This window comes from Capricornis sumatraensis, chromosome 2, assembly GCF_032405125.1.
Source record: "Capricornis sumatraensis isolate serow.1 chromosome 2, serow.2, whole genome shotgun sequence".
Classification (NCBI taxonomy): Eukaryota; Metazoa; Chordata; class Mammalia; order Artiodactyla; family Bovidae; genus Capricornis; species Capricornis sumatraensis.
The window spans coordinates 177,662,880-177,687,936 of record NC_091070.1 but is presented as its reverse complement, the minus strand read 5'-3'; the positions used below and the strand labels follow the sequence as shown (position 1 = coordinate 177,687,936).

Here is a 25,057-nt window from a genome sequence, read left to right as displayed (position 1 = left end):
TCCCATTAAGTCATGAGTTAGGAGATGAGACCTGTTTCTTGCTCTGGGAAAGTCACTAAATTACCTGTACAACTGGAATAAGTCACTTTACACATTGTATTCTTTCATTAAATACTGAAGTTGAACGTATGATGACTAAGGTCCCTCTAGTTCTAACATCTCTTGAACACAGAAAATGGAAACACCACCAGATGCTTAACTGCCTTCTACCTTTGCAGCGCTCTGTTAAAAACAAAGAACAGTAAAACAATCCCTGCCTTCAGGGCACGTGCAGTGGAGCTGGCGAGACCAGGGATAGAAACTTGATGTTGACCAACAGAAAGAGTTAAACAGAAACAAATGTAAAAATGCCAGAGTACAAGGCAGTCCTGGAGAAAAAACAATGTCATAACTATAAAACGACAAGAGGACATTTCAACAATGGTTTCTTTCCCCCCCATAAAAATACCTTTGTGCTGTCGCCAGGACAAGCCAGCTACCTAAAGGGATCCCGTCTGTTTCACCGGAAAGCTTTGTTTCCGACAAGTTTCGTAAAGGAAAAAGCAGGCTAGCGAAAGCTTTTTATTTCCAACCCACCTTTTCCTCATTCCCATGAATGAGGAGGGGATAAGAGTGACAGCAGGCAGCCAGGGAGAAAAATAATATGGCTGGTGGGTCCTGACCTCTTGGATTCCTGCCGACAGACAAGCCCGAGAGGCAACATTTAATTGTGAAAAAACCAGCCCTGCTCGCCTCTTATCTTTCTCCTCTGTGACTTAAAACCCACAATTACTGGCAACCCCTAGATTCCGAGTTACTCAGCTGGTGGTGGCAGCGATGGCTGTGTCTGTGGCTGAAAAGCAAAAGGGGACTTAGATTTTACCTGCCTCGGAAGCCAGCCTTGTGCGAACACAGCCCTAACCCCGCTTTATGACTTCTCCCATTAGAAAGTTCACAGATGCCCTCCTGTTGGGAAGACCACCATGTGAGAAGTCCAGATGGGGGAAAAAATCGATTTCCAGCTGCTGTATAATTCAAAGGATAAGCTACAAGTCTCAAATCCTGAATTCCACATTTCATTTCAGTACGAAATATGTGATTTTCAATTCTTTTTCTTAAGGATGAAATTCCAAATTTCTTAGCCCAGTCATCAAGGCAACCCACCAATTGGCCTCTCTTTCTTTTAGGAGCTTATCTTTTTTTTCCCATATTAAATTCTTTTAACAAGGGAATTTACCATCTTCTCCATACAACATGTCATTTCACAGTATTTCATGGTGGAAAAACAGGGTTCTTAGTCCTGCCTTCCTCAGCTGCAACCCAGATGACTTTGGAGAAGTCACGTAACTTCTATAATCTCCATTTGCAGACTTCTAAGAGGTTTTCTCCCACATACCTCTGGTCCCTTCTTGAATTATTACTCTATTCCCAAATATTTTAATTTACATATTCCTGTTTAGAGTCAAATATAATTAAATCATCCCTTGTGCACATAATCTCCTAAGGGTGCTGAGAATTTCCCCCATCTTCTGTTTCACAGTGTTCTCCAGTTGCTTCACTGGTAATCAACATACAACCGGGCACTCAGGGGGTCTACCTATACCATGAAGGTAGAACCCTTTCCTTGAGATTGATGAACCTCTGAATCCCACAGATGACCTTCAGGTCTTCAGGTGAAATATGAATACAAACTATCTGTATGGGGTCTGTGCACATTTTTCTCTCAAGGTCAAGGTTCTTAATCCAAAGTTAAAAACTGCTGCGCTTCAGTAGTGAAAGGCCTGTGGCTAGCATCTGTTCAGGTCCTTGTTTTACACACTGGGTCCTGCTGCCACCCTTTCTGGGCTACTCTGTTCTCTTAAGAACTTACATTTCTTCTCTCTGCTCAAGTCCAGTAACTCACCTTTATTGAACATTTATTCTGTATACTTCCTATGTAAAAGCCTCATATGTATTACTGTTTCATCCTTAAAACAATCCTAATAAGCATGGTACTACTATTATCTCTGTTTTATAGATAAAGAAAATGAAGCACAAGGAAATTCAGAAACTTACTTGCCAAAGGTGTCACATAAATCCGTTAAGTGACAGGTCCAGTTTTTGGCCCAATACTCTGGCTTCAGAACAAAATAAGGCTGCCCTTGGATTGCCTCCTTGCCATCAGATAGTAGAGAGTCACAGATTCCACCATCTCTCATTAAGACTCCACCTTTCAAGGCTCAATTAAAAAACTGTATTCACAGTGAGTTAATCATTTCGCCCTCCTGTGTTCATGGAATATTCTGGGCACTTAGCACTGAACACACTAGTGTGATTTTTTTGTTTCTTTCTCTCCTAACTAGACAGTGAGATCCTAATTCTTCTGAGTACATCTCAAGTGTTTACTGTTCTTGGGGCTGTGCTAAGTATGGGGACACAAAGATGAACAAGATACAGTCCCTGCCCTCAAAATTCATTCTTTCAGGATAGAGAGAAGTAAACAAAGAGGACCATGAGGTTTTTTGAAATTGTATTATGAAAGATAAGGATTTATCTTTATACCTTAATTTCTGAGTAAAACATGCCAGCACACAGTAGAAGCCCAGTAAATGACCACTAAATGAATGCAGGACTTTGGAAAGGGGGCCTCAGAAGCTGGGCTGTTAAATTTAAAAGATCTACCATCCCTTTATGAAAACTCTTTGAGGTTATTTATATACTGACTCACCTAAAAACTGCTTCCTGAGTTGGTGTCTATGATACATTTTTTAATGTCAGACTAAAAATACACTTCCAGTACACCAACCCTGTCTGCCTACCCAAGGACTAGAAATGAACACAAGGTAACACGTAACAAAATGAAAGACAAGAAAACTCACTCAACACTAAGTTTACCCACTAACATAAGGGCATCCATTCCCACTTAACAGCATCTTCTAAAATGGTTCCCTCTTGAGGGTCTTTGAAGTAACTGAAAGGATACTCATGAGATTTTTATAGTCTAAGAACCTTAAGTGACTCATGGACTTTCAGCAAAAGAGACATAGAGTGGACAGGACCTTAAGGGTCATGTCATATGATTTCCCACTCAGATCAGGAAGCCTCTCCAGGGCACTATCGATGGATTCATGCCACAGACTCAGTGGGATCACGGCACCCGACTCCCAAGATCACTTACGCTTGTAACCCCTCTATTTCTCAGCTAGGAGACTTTGGACAAACCATTTAACTTCTCTCATCCTCAGTTTCCTCTCATTCATAAGGGAGAACTGTTGAGATGATCAGATGAAATAAAAATAAAGTTGTCATACTCAGAGATAATTTGTTTGCAAGCAACAGGACTTTACACACACTAGCTTAAGTAGAAATTAGCCGGAAGGATACAAAGGTATCTTGAGAAGCTCAAGTGCTGACAAGCTTGAGGAACCAGAAGCAGGAAGAGAAAACTGTCAGGGAGAGACTCATCACTTGTATTCGATTGTAATTATACCCCCATGGTCCTTCATCTCCACTTCTCTCTTTGTATCCGGTTTTCCCACTCTGCCAACCAACTTTCTCGCTTCTCCAGGCATGAGACGAATGATGGCTGCCCAGGCAGCCCTCAGGATTTTTCAGTTTAAATGCCAATGAAGGTGAGCCTAGAAATAGTGAACCCCAATTTCTTATAAGACAGAATCTGATTGTTCCCCCTTGGGGCAAGAGCCCATGCTAATCCAATCAGCTATGGCTGAGGGACTGATTATGTGGCCAGGTGCTCATTCAGGATGCATGATGGAAGTCCACACTCTGAGGGAGGAGAAATAGACAGGTTCTGTAAGAAAATGATGTGAGGCCAAAGCAAATGGCTGGCAACAGAGACAACCACCAGCATCCCTAGTACAAAAGTACTTTGTAAAGAAATCAACATTAAATGCAAGTTATCACTATGGTCATCATTATGATTGCCCCTTCAACCAGCTCCTACTTGATTGCTACCAATAACAGGCTGCTCACTACCTAGAGAGACAGCCTTTTCATTGCTGAACAATTTCATCTATTAAAACTTTTCTACATGGCAGCAATTTTTCAAAAAGACACTAAATTCTTCTATCTTTCCCTAGCCCTTACATTTAAAGAACATATAATCTTGTCTGCTAGGTCAGGCCTGGGCTTTCCCTTGCAGTCATAATATGAATAACCAGTAAGGCAGCAAAGATAGATTCAATGGACAATTACCTTAGGGAACAACCTAAACCAGAACAATTAAAAAACCAGAACCTCCTCTTCCTTCAAAGAATTACTACTACCTCGCCTACTAATACCACAAGCACTAATTTACTAAAGCAAAAGAAGAATTGGAACCATTTTTAGCATCAGTGTGTAGATAGTATGAAGCTATTGAGGAAAGTGTTTTTTTCCATTGTAGAGTCCCTGGCACTTTAATTAAAATTCTGCTTTGTATAACAAAGGATTTTCTTTCTCCAACTTTCTTTTGCTTTCAGAAGTATCATTCAGAAAATAATTCTACTTCTTATTTTCTTAGGTCACCCCAAATAAAGGTATGATTTTCCATGAAATAACCTCACATTAGCTATGTGATGACTGACTGGTATTTAAATACTGACAACACCCAAAATTAGAAGAGGATGTAAAAAAGCACAAAATGTCTTATATATAGTGGGGCACCATCAAGGAATCTGCTGCTTGTGGTGGCTTTGCTGCTTACATTTTTCATTGATGTCACCAGGCTTTTATTTTAGTAACCAGGATATACTTGTTATGGATGCAAAGAGAATCTCCTCATTTATATTCTAAACTCAGAGCAGGAAATGAGACACGTGGGTGATCTGCAGCTGTGGCACTATAAACAGGACCAGCCTACCTCCTAGTCTAGATTCTAGACTGCACTACATTTCCTGAACTTGAACTTGGGAGATTGGAAAAAAGAAAATATACCATTTTAGAATGACCAGTGCATTCTGTCCAAGAATCTTAAGAGGCCTCTGTTTGATAGAAGCCTCACTGACCTGTATATTTAGTCTACACAGTTGATATACAACCAGGAGATCCTGCTCTGTCTCCAGCTAGCTGTGCTACAGTGGGCAAGTATTGTAAGGTTCCTTCATCTCATAAATTAGTCCTTTAACATCTGGGGGCCCATTTGAAAATCTGAAAAAAGCCTCAAAACCTCTTATTCCCAAAATGCACATAAGTAAACAGGACTAAAATTTCACACAGTATCAGGGGCTCATACGGTCCTTGAAGTCTACCCATAGAGTCCTTTTAAATTATTAGACCAACAGCATTCTAACCTTTCTTCCAGTGCTCAAAGTCTGCAATCACACAGTGGATGTTTAGTAACAATTACTACAAATTATTCAACACCATGGGTGAGTGTTTCGCTAAGACTAGAGACCAATCCAACACAATCTTTTTCTAATGCTAAACTGACCAATAAGCCAATGGATGACGAGAAGAAAGTGGGAGGGATCTCATATAACAAACTATATGTGTGCTCAGTCGTGTTGGACTCTTTGCAACCCCATGGACCACAGACCACCAGGCTCCTCTGTTCAGGAGATTATCCAGGCAAAAATACTGGAGTGGGTTGCCATTTCCTCTTTCAGTGGGTCTTCCCAACCCAGGGACTGAACCCGCATCTCCTATGTCTCCAGCATCAGCAGATGGATTCTTTACCACTGAGCCACCTGGGAAGCCATAGCAAACTATCAACATTTAAAAAATAAATAAATAAAGTCTTGGGAAGGTTTTGAAAGAGTCCAACTCTGTTTCTTCACTGGATTTTTTTCACTTGGAAATACATAACACACAACCATTGAGCCAGAAAGTATAGACATCCAGATAGCTTTATAGGGATGCTGTCCAACTCATGGGCTTACACATATCACACCCAAATACAACAAAGCCAAAGGTTCTCATGCTCCCGCCAATATAAACATGTTCACAATGGTTAATTTCAATTGTTCCTGAAGATTCCCTCAAAGGGAGAGATAATCCATGAATGAGAGTAAACAAACATGATGTCTTTAATATTCATTATCTTGGGTTATAATCAACAAAATATGGTCCTCTCCTGTGATTTTAGTTTCCTTCTATTTTAAGTCAGGTAAGTTACGTAAGATGGAGTTATACTTGTAAATTCTAAGTTCTAGCCTTGGTCTGAAGAGGAAACACAACTCCCTAAGAAAGAGGACTGGCCATGTAAATTCATCTTGAATACTGACAACCTCTCTCCCTTTCCTCACCACCTCAGACCCCACTCCATTTAAGGCTGCTGCCTCTTTCTGGTGTGTTTTGAGCTTTCTCAGCTTATCTTCTTTTGAGGGGGTACGGAGAGAGAAGAGGAAAATTTTGAAGTTTTATTTCTTCCCCCATTGACGCTGGGGTAGGTAAAGAAATTTACAAAGGAACTTTAAAACTCTTGGTGTCACTAGCCTGTAATAAAAACTATCCACTCAGAAATGTTTCTTTATGAGACTGTAACATAGTCATAAACCCAAGAAGTCTCTTTTAGGGAAGGTGGTGGAATGGGAGTGGGAGGGTAGAATTAGATTTCTTCTCAGTGACTTGCTTCAACATAGTTTGTTAAAGAGGATTAGCTGATGAAGCATGGAATTCCTGTTGTGTGGATACCATATTACCAACGGTCTGCTCCATCACAGCAGTTACAGTTTTATGGTGTAGAGAATCCTCTGCTCCGTTAAGTTCTCTTTGTGGACTCTTCCCAAGAAGCATCCGGAAATACAGAATTAAGAACCACAGCTCTGGCTGATGGTCAACAATAAGGCCACAAAAGGATTCCATCTTTTCCCTTCTATAAATCCGCCCCAATCATTTTAGATAAAGTGCCAGTTCATTTTTCACAGTCAGTAGATTGTTCCTTTATCCTAATTATCTTCATCTGGTGTCCACCTAACATTCTATAACAAGCTACACAAATGAAAGAGTACAATCATTTCATAAAAAGTTAGGCAATTTTCTCCCAGGACACTCAGACGTCTAACGTGAAAAATGACTTGTTGTTCTATATTTTTACTAGAAATATTTCAAAGAAATATTTTCAGTTTAAGAAAAGAAAAATCACTTGTTAGAGAAATAATTTGATCATTTCAATGTAGTCATTTGCAAAAGTGAAACAAGTTAAGACAGTGCTCAATTGCAGAGTACAGCATAGGGCTCAAGGCAAAACATAATGATTTCATTACCTAAGAACAGAATAAATACCCTGGCTTTCCCCATCCCACACCATTTATCAGGACTTCTTCAGCTAAAGAGTTTATTAGACATCTGAAAATCCTAGATTTACTGCTAAAGACAGATCAATTCATCCTGATGCTTTCTGCCAATGAATTTCAGAGCTTCTATTTCAACAGAAAATTTGAAAGCTGGGTAGACACACGTTGAAAAAATAAATAAATACCTTTTCCTTTGGTCTCAGCACCCAAGCTCCTCAAAAGAAGCCCCATAGAGAATCTGAGGTTATGCTAAGTATGTGACTTGCAGTTGTAATCAGTAGAGTGATATTACGTTACAAGTGAGTACCATTTTGGCCATCCCAAACCTGCATTTTAAAAATATCTATGTAAGTTGAGGGATTGATAAAACACTATAAAAAGAAAGGTATACATCCACTCTAGATGATATTTTCAAATAAAATAATTTGTTGTTACAGAACAATCTAAGCCCATCACATAGATAAACATTCGTTTTTTTCCAGCGATTAACCATCCAGACACCAGATGTTTAGGCTGACTTTTTTCTGACATTTTTTAGTCTACTCACACTCCCTCCATTTTCTAACTCTCCAGAGAAAAAACTGAAGTCCTCTGTCCTTTTCAGCTCTAAAGAAGCACCATGTTTGTGTCCTGACAAACACATTAATCCCATGCCTCTGAAATGTTTAGGTAAAAGTCAACCACTGACCCAAACACAGATTTCGACAGACAGGTCTGCTCAGAATTCGTATAGTCATCCCTCATTATCCACAGGAGATTGGTTCTAGGACCACCCCCCCACCCCCAAATCCCCACCCAGTGGATACCAAAAGTTATGGATGCTCAAGTCACCTATACAGAACAGTTCAGTAGGCCCTCAGTATCCACAGATGAGACGCAGAGAGCCACCTTGAGTTGGCATTTACTGAACAGTCCAATTTCCCAGGTGGCGTTAGTAGAAAAGAATCCGCCTGCTAATGAAGGAGACACAGGAGACGTGGGTTCGATCCCTGGATTAGGAAGATCCCCTGGAGAAGAAAATGGCAACCCATTCCAGTATTCTCTCCTGGGAAATTCCATGGACAGTAGAGTCTGGCAGCCTACAGTCAATGGGATCGCAAACAGTTGGACAGGACTAAGCAATTAAACAACAGCAACAACCAGTTTCCAAGTATCTAGAAGTCTCTAGATTCTCTTTGACTGGCTTTCCCTTCCCAGTTCTTGCAGACTATTGTTTTAAAAATGAAAGTTGCTCAGTCATGTCTTTGCAACCCAATGGACTATACGGTCCATGGAATTCTCCAGGCCAGAATAATGGAGTGGGCAGCCTTTTCCTTCTCCAGGGGATCTTCTCAACCCAGGTCTCCTGCATTGCAGGCAGATTCTTTACCATCTGAGCCACAAGCGAAGCCCAAGAATACTGGAGTGGACAGCCTATCCTTTCTCTAGCAGATCTTCCCGACCCAGGAATCAAACCAGGGTCTTCTGCATTGCAGGAGGTTTCTTTACCAACTGAGCTATCAGGAAAGCCCTTTTAAAACTATCACCATTTACAAGTTGAACTGGTTACTACTTTTCATACTTAGCAATGAATGACAGTAGTAGGTTATTTAAATGTTTGTTTTTAAAAAAATCAAAGTAGGGGGACTTCCTCGGGGACCCAGTGGTTAAGACCATGTGCTTCCAAATGCAGGGATGCAGGGGATGCAGGTTCAATCCCTGGTCAGAGAATTAAGATCCCAAATGCAGTGCTGTATAGCACAGCAAATAAATTTTTTTTTAAATGAAAGTAGGAATTCTGTTTAATACTGCTCTTTCAAGTATAGATTACTTATTTTGCATAACAAACATGGAATATCTTTCTCAAAATATACACATTCTCTAAACACTTTTATTACTATAAATTATAATATCATTATTTCCCCCTCCAAAGACATAGAGATTCCCTAATTGCTCAGTTGGTAAAGAATCCGCCTGCAATGCAGGAGACCCTAGTTCAATTCCTGAGTCAGGAAGATCCCCTGGAGAAGGGATAGGCTACCCATTCCAGTATTCTTGCCTGGAGAATTCCATGGACCGTAAAGTCCATGGGGTCGCATGGAGTCGGACGTGACTGAACGACTTGCACGTTCACTTTCAAGACATGCGTCTGACGAAATCTTGGAATTGATGAAACGATGACCAGTTTTTAAAGTAAATGTCAATGCTTCTTCAGTTTCTGAGGGATAGTCAAGATCTCAAATCCTAGCCAAAACCTGTATCATCTTAAACTGAAAGTTTAAAAGGAATAAACAATTTAGCTCCAAATGACTAAGTGTCACGTAAAATACATAGTCCTTCGATTATTTTGTCTGCTCAAAGACCCTTAAGAGATACATGAACACTCTGCATGTGTGTCTAAAATCCTAACTTTAATAGTCCAAGTGTGAAATCTCTTATTATTTGAAATCTGAAACTCATTTCATAGACTGCCTAGGAAAGCTTAAAGAAAAAACAGGATTGGTCCTGACTTTTCCTTCCATTTGAGGTAATATTGCTAGCACTGAATCTTTAATAAACAGAAAGTCATCCACATATAATAGGATCTTATTAACCACATTCCCAATCTTTTTTCTTCTGCCCCACATACTGCTATCAGAAAGGCATTCAAACAATGATAAAATGTAAAAAGTAGACAGGAGGCTGCACATACTCTTTAATATAAGGATCAGGGGGAAACCTAGACCTCCTATGTCCCGTAAATATTATTATATGCATATGTCTATATAACTCAGCAAAGGCATACCATCCCTCTTTAACTGATTTCCTCTTTAGTGTCCATTAGCAAATGGTAAAGAGAATGCACTTAAGAAAAGAATATTCTCATGAACCCAACATATAACATTTTCAAATTAAAGTCAACAGGCCCCATCAGAGCTACTGCTCAAAATAAGAATTTTTTGATCAATTTGGTTTTATTGATGGTTCCAGTTTATTTTATTTATTGAAGCAGCTGTTAGTTGTCCATCTTATTAGAATTTTAGTGTGTCCCTCTTAAGTACAGATCTTTACGTTACAAGAAATTAAAGGATGTTGTTTAAGAATCTTTAGTCCACTCTTTTTCTAGATGAAGATAAAATGTATTTTGGAACCTGAAGATGTACTTGGGGGAAAAAAAAAACATACAATGCATTCACATTTCATTTACATATAGTAGTGTTTTAGTTAAAGCCTCATCAACACAGATATTTTTGATGTTTAGATTTAATATATGACAGGAAGCAATTTCTCTGTGAAGTTAGTCAGATATGTAATAGGTTCTGACCACCAATTAGGATGGAGGGTGTAATTTCCCACACATCCAATAATTCTGACACCACTATTTACCCAGAGATAACATCAGATGCCACAGGTACAGGGCTCAGCCTCACAAAACTGTCCCTCTCTTCAGATGCCAGTTGCAAGCTTGGTTGAGGCTTCAACTTTCTGATAAGACTGTAGACCAGACCAACAGCTTGACTGCAACCTCAGAAGAGTCAGCCAGAGACTCCCAAGTTAATCTGTGCCCAGATTCCTGACCCAGAGAAACAGGGAGATGATACATGTTTATTGATTTATGCTGCTAAATTTTAGGATAATTTGTTACCCAGCACTAATACAGCCAATACAGAGCAATTATTTAATTCCTATTACAGAGTAAATCATTTCCTTTACCCTTGGAGTTAAGGAGTCTGTCTGGGAACATTATATGGAAATACACAACAGGCAACCAGCCCAGATAACAGAGTACTGTGTCCTTGACCTTCACATCAGAACATAAATCAGTTAATCTACCCATGTTAGCTTCCCATGGCTCCTCTAATGATGCTAATTCTCCTTTTCTCAAATACATTCTGGGAACTAGGAATACAAAAACCCAAACCTCAAGGTATACACATTAGTTTTAGTCTCCGTTTTTAACCTCATAGCAAATTTCCCTTCCTGAAACTCAAACATTATACTGTATAGTCCTCTCATTATAGCACTTAGCTTTCTTAATCATATGTTTAAGTGTCTGTTTCTCAACCATTTCTTCCCTAGTGCTTTCTTCAATCTTGTATCTTCTGTATCTAGTACTTAACACATGGTTGAAACTTGGTAAGTTTGAATGAATAAATGCGCTACACAGGCGATGAATGAGCAAGCAAGTCAACAGGCAAGAGAGTACGGACACAGGAAGTACCACTTGAATGTGTCAGGTTGTTATTAATATGAAGGTCCAGGTGCACATCAACCACTCCTTCTAGCTAAAATGCTCTTCCAGGGACTTCTCTGGTGGTTCAGTGGCTAGGACACTGCACTCCCAATGCAGTGGGCCCAGGTTTGATCCCTGATCAGGGAATTAAATCCCGCATGCCACAAATAAAGATCCTGCATGCTGCAACAAAGATTGAAGACCCCACATCCCACAACTAAGATGCAGCATAGCCAAAAAAAAAAAAAAGAAAGAAAGAAAAATCCAAAATAAATAAATAAACTAAATTAAAAGAAAATGATCTTCCACTTGCACCCACCCTCATCTCCAATTCCTTGTCAGAATTTTCACTCTTTAATGCTCACCTCAAAGATCTGTCTGCTCATCTCTACACACACACAAGTATGCGTGTATGCCAAGGCAGACTTCCCTTTCTCTGCTCTAAAGCCTTCTCTTCATACTCCCACAGCTCCTGGGTATACCTTGGACACTGTACTGTAATGACTGATTATTTGCCTGGCATCTCCACTGTAAGCCCCTTGAAGGACAGTGTCCTCATATGTATCTACATGTCCAGCCATCAGTTCTGTGTGTGGTAGCAGTGGGTACTCAAAAACAGTCTGAATTAATGAGTAAGAGATTGAAAGAATTAGGGGTAGAATTACATTTTGAAAAATGATCTCAGCATAATCTGTTCCAGATAAAATGTCAATCAGGCATATATACTGTTCTAACACCTAAGTGGAGTAAAATTAATATAATTACGTATCACAATAATTTCTGATACAAGAAAATGAGAATTTAAAAAAGTGCTCTAATCCATGGACAAATTCCCTATACTATCCCCAGATGTCACAAGTGAATCTGCCTCTCAAAAATCACCAATCTCCCCCTCACAAAATGCTAATGTACCTCATGTCCTCAGAGTCTTGAATCACAGCTGAGCCAACTAGAAAAATAACCTGATTTTATGGGAAAATGGGAGCTCCTGGGTTGGTGCTCCCATTTTGACAGGTATATTTTTCTTAGGCAATGGCTTAATTCAAAGCCTCACCAGAAAAGACATTTGGAAACATGGGACCTTTCAGAAATTCTCAAATCACTCCATGGGGGTGAGCTTCCTTGTGGCACTAAGGCAAGGGAGCTTGGCTAGAGCAGGGCTCCTAAGCCAGGCTGCCTGGCTTTGAATTCCAGCCCTTCCACTCTCTGGCCTTCTGACTTTGGGCAACCTCACTGATGCCTGAGTTTTCTCTCCAGAAAGTGAAATAAGACCCACCTTTAGGAACTGGTGGGAAAATAAAATGGGTTAATTCAGGTAGAGTACTCAGAAATGCATCTAGTAAGTAGAAAGCAGTCAATAATCGTCACCAGTAACACTATTATTTCACGCCTATTACAACTGGCTCTGAAAAGGCTGAAAAGCGAAATTCCTCAAGACAGGAGAGGGGTAGGGAGAGTGCACTTACTGATTTGGTTGTTCAGCTTGAATGCAATGTCCAGCTGCAGGATAAATAGCATGAACTGGAACCAAGGACTCATCTCCATGGAAGGGAGTGGGATGTGGACAGAAAACACAATGTCATTGGCTTCAATTTCCCTTGGAATCGCTTCCTCGATGTCTCGGATCTTGTCACATTGGTTGGGTCCCCAAGGCATTAACCATTTTGCCTTGTGATGGTTTTTACGGACATCCACGCATTTCACTGACATGTAGGATACTGCCGTTGTGGGTCCTGGAGCTGAAAAGAGAATGTTTTTCTGTTTTAGAAGAATCATCCATGTAAGTGCCTAATTCTGGCTGACATTCTTTTCACTACTGTCCTCTCTCCATTTTTGACCCTGCCTTCCATAACTTCAGGCTCATTAATACCAAGCGTTAGTTGCTCAGTTGTATCCAGCTCTTTGTGACTCCCGTGGACTACAGTCCATCAGGCTCCTCTCTCCATGAAATTCTCCAGGCAAGATTTTCTTTCTCCAGGGGATCTTCCCGATTCAGGAACACAGCCTGGCCTCTGAGTTGCAGGCATATTCTTTACTGTCTGAGCCACCAGGGAAACCTATTAATACCAAGTGAGTAAAAGTTGCTCAGTCGTGTCCAACTCTTTGTGACCCCCATGGACTATACACTCCATGGAATTCTCTAGGCCAGAAGAGTGGAGTGGGTAGCCTTTCCTTTCTCCAGGGGATCTTCCCAACCCAGGGATCAAACGCAGGTCTCCTGAATTCCAGGCAGACTCTTTACCAGCTGAGCCACCAAGGAAGCCCAAAAATACTGGAGTGGGTAGCCTATCCCTTCTCCAGCAGGAATCAAATCAGGGTTTCCTGCATTGCAGGCGGATTTTTTTACCAACTGAGCTACTTGGAAGCCCTATTAATACCAAGGGATCTCCCAAATCCAGGTGAGGATCCTTCAGTGATCTCTAGAGGTGTCATAAAGTATACCCGAGAGCCTTCTCATTGTATTCTTTCAATAAATAACTGGTGATTGAAAACATGTGTAGCCAGTTTTGTTTCGTTACCTCCTCACACCAAACAAATGTCACAAGAATCAACTATGCTTCACTTTCACCTGCTTGAAGGCTTGGAGGGCACTGGGGCTTCACAGAACACAGTGTCTGAAGTCAGGAAACCTGGGGTCTGAGGCATGGTCGAATGACTTACTCTTGGGTAATTTGGAATAAATTGGTTAAACAAAGCATATCGCTTCAGGATCCTCATAAGCTGGCTGATGGTTGGTTTCTGAGGCTTTTCTACACTCTGAAATTTTACAACACTTCTTTTGATTGAGAGAAAGAATTATTTTGACCTTGGGATCCCACTGAAGGTACCTATCAGAGAGTGGGAACCCAAATACCAACTTGACACTTGAAGGATATACTAAAATATGATCCCTACATTTTGAGAGGGATCATTTAATTTGATAGACCATTAACAACACAATTTTGTAATTATAAAATGGCCATATCACTATAAAAGAAAATTTGCAAACTACAGAAATGTTGAAGGTCAAAACGACATTTACCCAAAATCCTATTTGAGAGAAGGAACCACTGCTGTAAAAATATCAAAATATTATGTTTTTTTCTATCAGTGTATACGTAGATAAAAATTCATAGAGGAATTAATTTGTATAAGTTTAACATACATAATAATATTAACATATGTTTTTATAAACTAGGGTCATACCATACATAGTTTTGTAGAGTTTTCTTTTCTAGTCACTTAGCAAAGCAAAGTAGCACAGTGGTAAATAACACAACCTGTGGAGCCAACCTGCCTGGATCTGTCATTTCTGGTTGTGTCACCATTAATTCAAGCTAGCAAAGTTAGGGGTGAATTTCTAAACCTGTGTGTGTATTACTTTTACTATCTCTTAAATGGCAATCATAGTAGCAACTAACTCTGAGTCACTATATACATTAAACAAGTTAACATATGAAAAGCATTCAGAACAGTGCTTAAAAGTACATGAAAAAATACAAAATTTTAGCTGTTATATGTATTTTCTATATAATTAAAAAATTTCATCTAGTGGTTGCAAAATAATCATGTGATATACCAATTTAATTTACATATACCCAAGCCCCTTGGTCCAAAAAGTTTGTCTGTAAATAAGAATAATTCTTTGCCTAATATGTTTTGTTAGTAATTTACCTCAGCTCTTCCATCTACTGCCTTAATTTGTTTATGGCATATTTTAATACTACAGAGAAGTTCCAGATTTCATATATAATCTCTCCTTTATATTTTTTCCACTCTTTTGTATATAGAGATATTTTCAAATTTCCAGATTCAGTCATCACCTTTATTACTTTCTATTATTTTTAACAATTTCATTTTTTAAAAATTGCTTAGTTGATCCACTTGAAATTTGGTTTGCTACAAGGGATGAGGTGAAAATCTAGTTTTATGTTTCTAAATCTTTAAATTATTCCTTACTGAACAAATGCTTTTCTTTTGTTGATTTATGACAGCACCTTTGTCTTATGTTTACCAACAGATTTTTTCTGGACAACCTACTCTATTCCATTACTGTACTTTTTTCTCTTTTTCCATGTATTGAGCTTTAAATTCATGGCCCAACCAACATGATTTTAAATCTTGTAAATGGATGGTTTATATCAATATCTGATAGAGTAAAACCCTTCCCCTACTCCACCTAATATTTGTATCTTTTGCTGGATTTGACTGAAATTAGATTAACTCTATAAATTAATGTGGACAAAGTCAGCCTCCTTTCCCAACACTCAGTTTTTCCACCCAAGAACAGAGATTAATAAATGGAGTCCATTTTGATATCTCTGAAAATGTTCATTGTTTTCTTCATGGAGATCCTTTGACAATATATTTAAAAATCTATTTATAAAACTTTTCTCTAAAAGTAGTGAAAGGAAAACATAAATTATGGTTTATGTTCATGGTTTAAATATGTTTAATTTGGTACATACAATACTTGACCTACTGTGCTTTTAGACACTTAATGAACAGAAATCATCTCTTATTTGGAAGAGATCAAATAGCAACTAGAGGAATATGTAAAGTAAGAGAAAAAAATCATTTATGACTAAAGAGTGTGTATTATTGATTACTACTTTGCCCTACTTCTAATACTCAAATACACATTTTTCTATCCCTAAATATCCATCCTAATGGTAAATTTTGAGTAGTAAAACATTATATTCCCAGAAAGTTGGGATAATGCCTACTGAAACTTATCAGAAAACAAAGCATTGCTGAACTCTAGCCGTAAGTCCTTCAATGCAGTATCCTGAATACTGCAACACAGAGCTGTCACTAATTCAAACCAGAAAAGTTTTTCTTTACAACTCAAAATGTATCATGAAGACATTTTATACCTAATCCATCTGAAATCAGACATCTTACTTTTTATTAGAGATATGAATCGATCAAACTCTGGTCATCCTGACTCAGCTAAATAGCCCACCAACATTACAAAGACCAAGTGGCACATTTAACTAAACTCCTTTTAATGTGGTTAGAGGTATAAACAGGGAGACAAAAGTCATGAATTCTATTTTTGGCTAACATACTCAAACTGACTATTTACTGCAGAAAATAGTTACTACATTTTAAAACTTCTATTCTTCCAAAATGAACCTAACCTTTTTTCATTTCTTTTTTTTTAATCCTTTTGAAAAACAAGTCACTCTCTTCTTAGACCAAAATGAAAAATAACTATCTGAGTTTCTACTTAACCTCCAAAGCCACATTCCAAACTTTAATAACAGAGAAGCTGAACACTTTACAGGCACAAAGCCTGCATTTTTAATGGACATGGTGAACGCCTTCCTTTGTAGCAGCCTGAATTATTTTCATTCTTTCATTAGTCTAGTGTTTCTCACATAGAGAAAAATATCCCAGGAATACTAATATTTTCATAAACATCATAACTTGGAGAAGCCACAAGTGCATCCCAAGCTATATGAGAATCACAAGTATTTTTCTTCACTTGAATAAATCTAGTCTAAAAAAACCTTCTGCATAACTTTAAAAACCTGAAGATAATTCAACATTTTCCATTTCTAGGAGTGCTCAAAAGGGAAAACACTTGTTTGAAAAAGTAAACAGATTCTGATAGTTAAACAGAATAATGTTTCCTGAATAATATATTTACAGTTCAAGACAACTTCCTATTCCAGCTAAAAGTGAATTTCCAGGTGTTTCTTAAGTAGAAAGCATATCAATGTAAACCAGAAACAAAGCCTACAGCTACTAGCTGGCTGCCTACTGTAGCAGGTGTTTTCATCAGCTATGGCCAAAATCGTGACTACGCAGGTCCCCAAACAGTGTTTAAAAATCAAAAGAACTCTGATTTCTGTCCTTAAATTGTTTTAGAATTGTGAAAGATTTTATCGTAAGAGAAAAGAATGAGATGGGAGAAGCTGAAATTATCTGTAACCTTTGAACAAGTTGACTAACCAACAGTTATACATAAGGAAGGCCTCAGTTAGTCACCAGCGTGGTTTTAGGGATTAATAGTTTGTGTATTTAAGAAGGGGGCTGGAAGGATTCAGGTCAACAAACTGAGTCATGTTTGCTCAGGTGAAAGCTAAAAATAACCACTCCTCAGTATTCCTAGGATAGTAATGTAATATCACCCAGCTGCCTTGGCACACATTTTAAATGTCCCCTCTACCCATCCATATAGCATTTAGTTGAAAACAAGTGGCCTAAAGCTACTTCCACATCAGTACAATTTAGTAGAGCAATCAGGCCCAAAATGAATATGCCCAGGCATGTGGACTAGTTAGTCTATGTGGGTTAATGCCACTCTCACAGGAAGGCACCAAGCTACTCTTTGAAAATACCTTCACAAGCTTATGAAACACCACCCCATTTTAAGGTCAGTCCTCTTTACCATGTCAAACATAAGCTGTATTTTCTATTTTTTAAATCTGTATTTCAACACAGTACTTATTGGCCTCCACCTCTCCACTATAATGGAGAACTGTGAAATCTGACACTATACAACCTTTAATTTTAAAGTGATAGGAAATCAATAAGACTTCTAATTCAAGGCTGTGGAAAACTGAACAAGCACAACTTGAAGCCTCTTTGAAAAGTTGGTGACCTTTCAGTGACATATATTACTAAGGGTCATATTGCATTCACCAAATATGTCTTAAGTACCTACCATACATGAAGTACTTAAGTGAACCTAATAGACACCGCCACATGGAATGTAAAAATAATGGGGAAAACCAACAATACATAAATAATTACAGGAAAAAGTAATTATAGCTGTGGTGATACTATATTTACCCTGACATTACCTGAGAAAGGGCAATAGTTGGATATTTGGGAGGTAGGAGAAATGAATTCACTAGAATGAGGCAAAAATTCCAGTCAACATTACAATGTAACCTTGAAGAAAAACTCAAGTGAACAATGACTAAACCCGTACTTCTTTTGGAAGAATATTCATTGACTCCAGTCAGCTTCCTGTTATGGCATCTCAAACGGCTGTCCAGTTTACAAATTGCTATCTGGCCAACCACTACCGCTATCATGCTCAAAGTTGACTCAACATCAAATCATTAGCCCCTACTCCCGCCAAACCCTATAATTAGAGAGTCGGACAAAGATACAAGACTTGGTTGCCCCCTAGAAAAGTTAAAATAAAATTAAAACAACATGCTGACATGACACATGGTCTCCATTTAAGCCAACACAGACTATTTATTTCTTTGCTTTATTACAAATAAAGAAGATTCCTTTAGCAATTATCTAGAAGTATTACTATTATGTGGGCACTGTGCTACCTAAAGATAGAGACAAATGACAGCCCCAGAGCCTGAGTTGCTCACACAGTCGAGTGTGGGAGGGTGAGCAGTTGGCAGAGAAGTACATCCTGATTGAAACGAGCCCTTACAGATGTTTGCACAGGATGCATCATTTGTGAAGAGGGCTGGGAGAGCTGCTTGGCTGAGGCCTGGACTTCAAAGAGAGCAGGTGTTCATTAGCCAGTGGCAAAGGGGACAGGAGTGGGGAGGCACTGAAGAAGAGCATGTGCTGGGCCAGAAGATATCTAGAAAATCACAGTACAGTCGTCCCTATGTGTCCACTAAGAATTGCTTCCACAACCCCCACAGATACTAAATTATGAGGATGCTCAAGTCCCTTCTATAAAATGACACAGTATAGTCAGTTCTCCTGATCAGCACACCAATCCCTGGTTGATCTGCAGATACTGAAGGCTAATTGTATGGTCTGTGTTTGAGGATTAAATTTTAAAAGTGATCATTTAATAAGTGAAAATGCTGGACCACACCAACCTTGTTACAGCCCTCGGCTGCGTCTGACCAGTGGTACAGTTCTCTCAAGGGCCTTGGCTACTGCTCCCAAGAGTCTCAGCTTCACTTATACAGCAACATAAAGAAGAGACCCACAAACAACAGAATTTTTATTTGAGGGGGCGGAAATCTTTCCTTCTAAGACATGCTGATATCTTGTAGGTAGCTACAAGGTAGCTAACAGGGGGCCCCAGAAGGAGCGAAGAAAGCAATAGGGTCTCCAAAGAGCTTTGCAGTCTCCATTATCAGGAATAGCCTTCACTGAATGAGAGGAAGATTGTCTTCATTGCAACCAAAATGATATTTCAAGATTAATCTGCTTTGGGTTTCAAGGTGAAGGAATATGGAAACTAGACCAGTAAAAAGGATAATTCATGTTTACAAGCATTAATAACGAGAACCCCTCAAAGTGAAAAAGTAATGATTTTAATTAAAAATAGTCAACCATTTCAGAAATATTTGAGAATTTTTATAATAGCATCCAGCTAACAAAAATGAAAAAAAACCATACACACTGATTTAAAAACAGTCATTTCATGATGTCTGAATATCAAATCATTATGCTATACACCTTAAACTTATACAGTGCTGTGTGTCAACTACATCTCAATAAAGTTGGACAAAAAAATTTTTTTAATAAAAACAGACAACTGCTAACAGATACTTTCTACTGACTCAAGAGGGAGGTTGATTTAACTCTCGAAATCTAGTCTTAATTCAGAATCTGCTGTCATGATCTCTGCACCTCTATAAACATGAAAAATTGATTTATCAGTTTTGTATAATCCCATTTATTCTCTTTGTTCCACAAAAAATTTTGGAACAAAATTTTAAACTATTATTTTTAAAAAGGAGTTGAAGCTGATTTAAAAGGATGGAATTAACGTTTGGGTCATTAAAATTACTTGGTCTATGTCTGTAGGTTAAAAGTAGACAGTAAATGCAACAGCTGGATAACTTAAGCCCCCACAACTCTCACCTGAACTACTGATACAATACTAAATGGCTCAATATCCATTCTACTTTGTAATATAAAGAAAACTTCCACTGCCTGGCTATGAACAGTATGTATAAGACATTTATAAAAGATTATATACTCAAATTGGTTCTAGGCTTTGCCTATCTGAATATCTATGCTTGCCTAAATGAGAATTTATAAGAAATGCATTAGGCATTTAAGTCCTTTGGACAATACCAGGGTTTGCTTAGAATTCTTTGATTCCAAGAAAGGGCATGAGGGAAAGAGGTACATAAGTGGCAGAAACCAAGGAGACCAGATGAATATCTGTTATTTATACAACTACAATTTTTATTCAAAGGCCCCAACCCCCAAAAAACATAAAGGAATCTAGCTAAATTTAGAAATTAGCGTTTAAATGTATTAAATAGAGTTCCCTCAGAGACCGTATCTTTCTCAAATTCAGAAACCTCCTACATTAATTCTAGTTAAAAAAGATACTTGTGGCATATACCATGGGGCCAAAGTAGCCATATCATATCATCTGGTCTAGTTGTGAGGTTTCAGACACAGGCAATTCCTTGAGCTGATTCTAGTTACTGTTCCCACTAGGTCAGTTTCTAAAAAAGATTTCTTAGTATCTACCACAACATGTACCTCAGTTTTAGAATGTTTCATAATAATGACCACTTCAAAATTTTCAGCCAAAGAAAGTGTAAATACTTGTGTTAAACTGACTTTGTGCTTCGGAATTAACTGACTCAGTCTGTTAATTCTTTACTGAAACTGCCCTGAAGTTATAATGGTCAGACACTCTACCTCTGGCACTGACTTTGAAGATAAAATTCTCCTATATTTCAACCAGACGAATTAAATCTTACTAGATTACTAAGTGAAATATTATTTTACAATTCAATTTCAATTATTGGAGAACTGAGAGTGGATGTGCAGGGCCAAGATCTGGGGAAGTAATCTTTAGAATTACCCTAGCTATGCCCTAGTGCGTGTAATGGGGTACACTAAGTGATATGTAATTCATTCTTGCCAGCAGTGTTCAGTAAGCAGTAATTAATTATGCTAACATCTGTTCTAGGAAAGCTAAATTTTTAAACATAGCAGAACAATCCTCTACACTAACCTGCCACTACCAACACACACACACCCCCCCCTACATACCAGAGTTGAATGCAAAGTAGTTTGTACTGTTACACACACAATTCAAGCATGTATTTTAAAACAGCTCCCTGCAACATAAACTTATGAATAAATGACATTTCAACATCAAAGTTTCATAAATCGTAGCAAACACTTGGTGCAATTCATTCTTTCTTTTAAAAAATATTGAAAAGTCGTATATGTTTATATCTTAGTATGAGAGGATTTTAAATGCTTAGCCGGCAACCTCAATTGTTCTGGAGCCAAAGATGTAACAGCTTTGAAGAATAGAAGAATTACTCTACATTTGTCAGAATCTACACAGCAAACATGAAGCACCACTTGGCTTCCATTATTTGCCTGGCTTGGATCCCGTGGAACTGAGGAGTGCTGGAACCAAGAGGAAAAAAAAATTAGAGTGCTTTGGGAAACTGAGCCAAATTCTTACATAGTATTTGAAATGCTGTGGTAAACATGAAGTTTCTTTAGGCTCAAGATTAGTGCCAGTTTTTTTTTTTTTTTAAATAATAAAATGCACATAAAGAGCCCTGCCAGAAATTTAGCACATAAAATCTGCCAACCATTAGACATGCTAATTGGGGGAGCAATCCTGAATTCAGGTTAAAAAACTGACCCTCAACTTTGGTGTCTGGCAACAAAACGCAATTATATTAAGAAGCTTGAGAAGAGTATATCAAATCACCATTTCTAACCTTTAGCTCTGAAAAATATCTATAATTACTGTTTCTCCATCACTGTAGAAATACTCAGAACACTATAAGCTAAACACACATGAAGTGAACAAAAAAGGCCTCCAAAGAAAAACCAAATGGCTCATCTGTTGATGCTATTGCTCATCACTCGGCAAACCAGTCATCTGGGCTGAATTTTTGACTTTGTGCCAGTGTGTCAAAATCAGCCATCATTCAGCCAAAAGGCTGTGGAATGCAGCCAAGACCACCTATGGAAAGTGAATTATAGCATCTTATAATTTACTACCTTGGCTATGATCTCATAAACCCAGCATGGAGGGCAAACCACCTCTTGTGTGGGAAATCTCTCAGAGTCCCTATAGAGGCCCCCAAAGCTGCTCTGGCAGAGTATTGGGGTGGGGAAGACACCAAGTTAGCCAGCTGGCTCTGCAAGCTGGTGAGCTTGCCACGAGCACATCTGTGGGGTGACACTCTAGGGTTAGAAAATCCTCAAATTAAATCTTCTAAGAGAAACAGCTGCTTTGTTCTGAAGTCTGTATTACACTCTATAATAATGTCACACTTTTATTACCTATAATTATTATCAGACCTGTATTTTTATAAATTACAGATATTCTACTTTTATCGATATTATCAATGTTAAAAATAAACATGAACATTAATATGTGACTTGCACACTGCATTTTACAAAGCGCTTTCTGACACTTGGATTATTAAACAGGTCAAGTTGTCATTATAATGGTCCCCGCTGTATATGAATTAAATTGGTGGTTTTCTCCCACCAGTAAGTGACACAGCTGGGACTGGAATCCTGGTCTTCACTTCACATTTGCTGCTCCTTCTAATACACCACATTGCCTCGACTGCCAGTTTATTTATTAGCCCTCACTACTTATTAGTACCTGAGAGGTGACTTGCAGAGAATGGTGGCCCACATTAGGGTCCAATGGTGGCTAAGGATGACTGAACAGGACCCTAAGGAGCTCCGCAGACAGGGCACTACCTAGCACTCCTGCCAGCTTATCTGGAAAGACTACAGTCAGCAACAGACGGCCTCCACCAAGTTCCACAAAAGGGTGATGAATAACAGGCTCCCAAAGTGCACTGAACTCACTTGAAGCTAATTTGACTAGAGTTTCGGTTCTAACCTCAAATTCTGGGCCAGCAGTCTGGGATATTTCACCTAGAGAAGATCCAGCTCAAGGAACACATGGTGAAATTGCCATGAAAGAGTCTGTGACAGACCTCGTAGGCAGAATAAGGGCCAAGGATACAAATGAGAGGCAGAGGCTGAATTCAGAGCAACTGAAGGAAGAATTCATTGACAGTTTGGGTAGACAGACAATGGCACAACTTGACTCAGGAAAGGGCGCGCTCTCCACCACATCCATGGAAACATTCAGGAAATAACTGAATAGATAAGAGCCTGAACTGAGTAAGTTTTTCTCAGTGACAACAAAATAGGAAAGTCACAATGTGTTAATACATGCAGGATATTAGGGAATGGAAACATTAGGGTCCAATAAAGAGGGTCATGGAGTTTACTGATTTATTTTTCTCCATATTCTGACCCATGTAGGAAAGGAACAAAAGTACAGGACATGCTAAAGGGTCAAAAATTTAGTGTTGGACACTACAAGCTGAGGCTAAGGTCAAGCAAGGTCTGTTAATGACTTTATTTGGAATTTCACAAATGCTAAGAATAATCATTTCCCCTTCCCTGATTACTCAAGAAAAAACTGGACCTTATACTCTGTGAATTCCTTAGAACTGGAGGTAAAGGTACATGTTAAGGGTAAACTGAAATTTTAATGGTCACATTCTTAGGAATTGGGTTTTTTAAAACACTGAAATAACAAAAAAATGAGTAAAGTCACTATAGGACTTCTCTGCTTGGTCCAGTGGTTAAGAATCCACCTGCCAATGCAGGGGACACAGGTTTGAACCCTGCTCTGGGAAGATCCCACATGCCACAGAGCAACTAAGCCCTGTGCCCCAACTGCTGAAGTCCATGAGCCCCAGAGCCCATGGTCTGCAACAAGAGAAGCCACTGCAATGAGAAACCAGAGAACCAGAACAAAGAGTAGCTCTCACTCCCTGCAAAAAGAGAAAGCTAATGTGCAGCAAGAAAGACCCAGGACAATAAAAAAAAAAAAAAAAAAAGGTAAAGTCACTAAATACAGGTTAAATATTTTAATATTTTCATCAGGTCCAGGTGTCAGCTCAAGTGCCATCTCCTTCATTCAATTTGTTAAACACCTAAAACATGCCAGCATCTAAGGCCTCCACCAATTTCCCATCAGTAACAAATGATCCCTACACAATCTCTGATGCCAATCATCACCTGGTCTGTGTCTCTGTTAGAGCCTTTTACTTTATTTGTAAACATAGCTTCTGAACCTTACAAAATTATAAGTTCCACTGGGGAGGACCAAGTCTTATACAGCATCAAGCATAGAGACTGAATAGGTCCTCCGAACCTGAAGTGAACTATTTACATTGAAGAGTCTTTATGTCATGCTAAACACATTGTTATGCTTGATTTATCCAACAAGCTTTTATCAAACACCCATTAGATCATTGAAATATGTCCTTGGTGTATCACATCCATGGCCCACCTATACCAAAGTACAATTAAGACTAGCATTCAGAGAGTTTGGGAAGAAGCCATGGCTGCCTTCTGTGATGCCAACATCACAATGGCACACATGCTCATTTCCACTGAGCACATGATGGTTCATGCAGATCTTCATTAACCTATATATGAAATGAATACTGAATTTTGAGGATCAAAATGAACTTGTCCTAAACTGAAACATGCACACCCCAATCCACAGGAAAAAAAAAAAAAGTAAATTCACACATCAAAAGAAGGTGTATAAGACAAACAGCAGACAAGCAAAAAATATGGTAATTTTTGAAAATTTTCTTCCAAAGGGTTTGCAGCCACTATTAAAATTATAGAAGCATGTTTGGATACCACTTTTTAGCATATTTCCTGGAAACTAAAGTTCACAAAGGTAAGATAGTTA

General features: G+C 38.7%; 1 protein-coding gene and 1 non-coding gene across 3 annotated transcripts in view; one reads left to right on the top strand and one right to left on the bottom strand.

Annotated features, from left to right (window-relative positions):
• The window catches only part of WLS (Wnt ligand secretion mediator), a 115,325-nt gene that overhangs the window by 61,602 nt on the left and 28,666 nt on the right, over positions 1-25,057 (bottom strand). The window contains exon 2 of one of the 2 annotated variants that reach the window (XM_068964727.1): positions 12,852-13,124. The exons of the other annotated variant lie outside the window; for it this stretch is intronic. Coding sequence (XP_068820828.1) covers positions 12,852-13,124 — 273 coding nt within the window. The remainder of the gene's footprint in view (positions 1-12,851; positions 13,125-25,057) is intronic. 2 annotated transcript variants of the gene reach the window in all.
• TRNAG-CCC (transfer RNA glycine (anticodon CCC)) lies at positions 11,460-11,532 on the top strand. Its single transcript has one exon. It is a non-coding gene; the product is annotated as a tRNA-Gly (tRNA).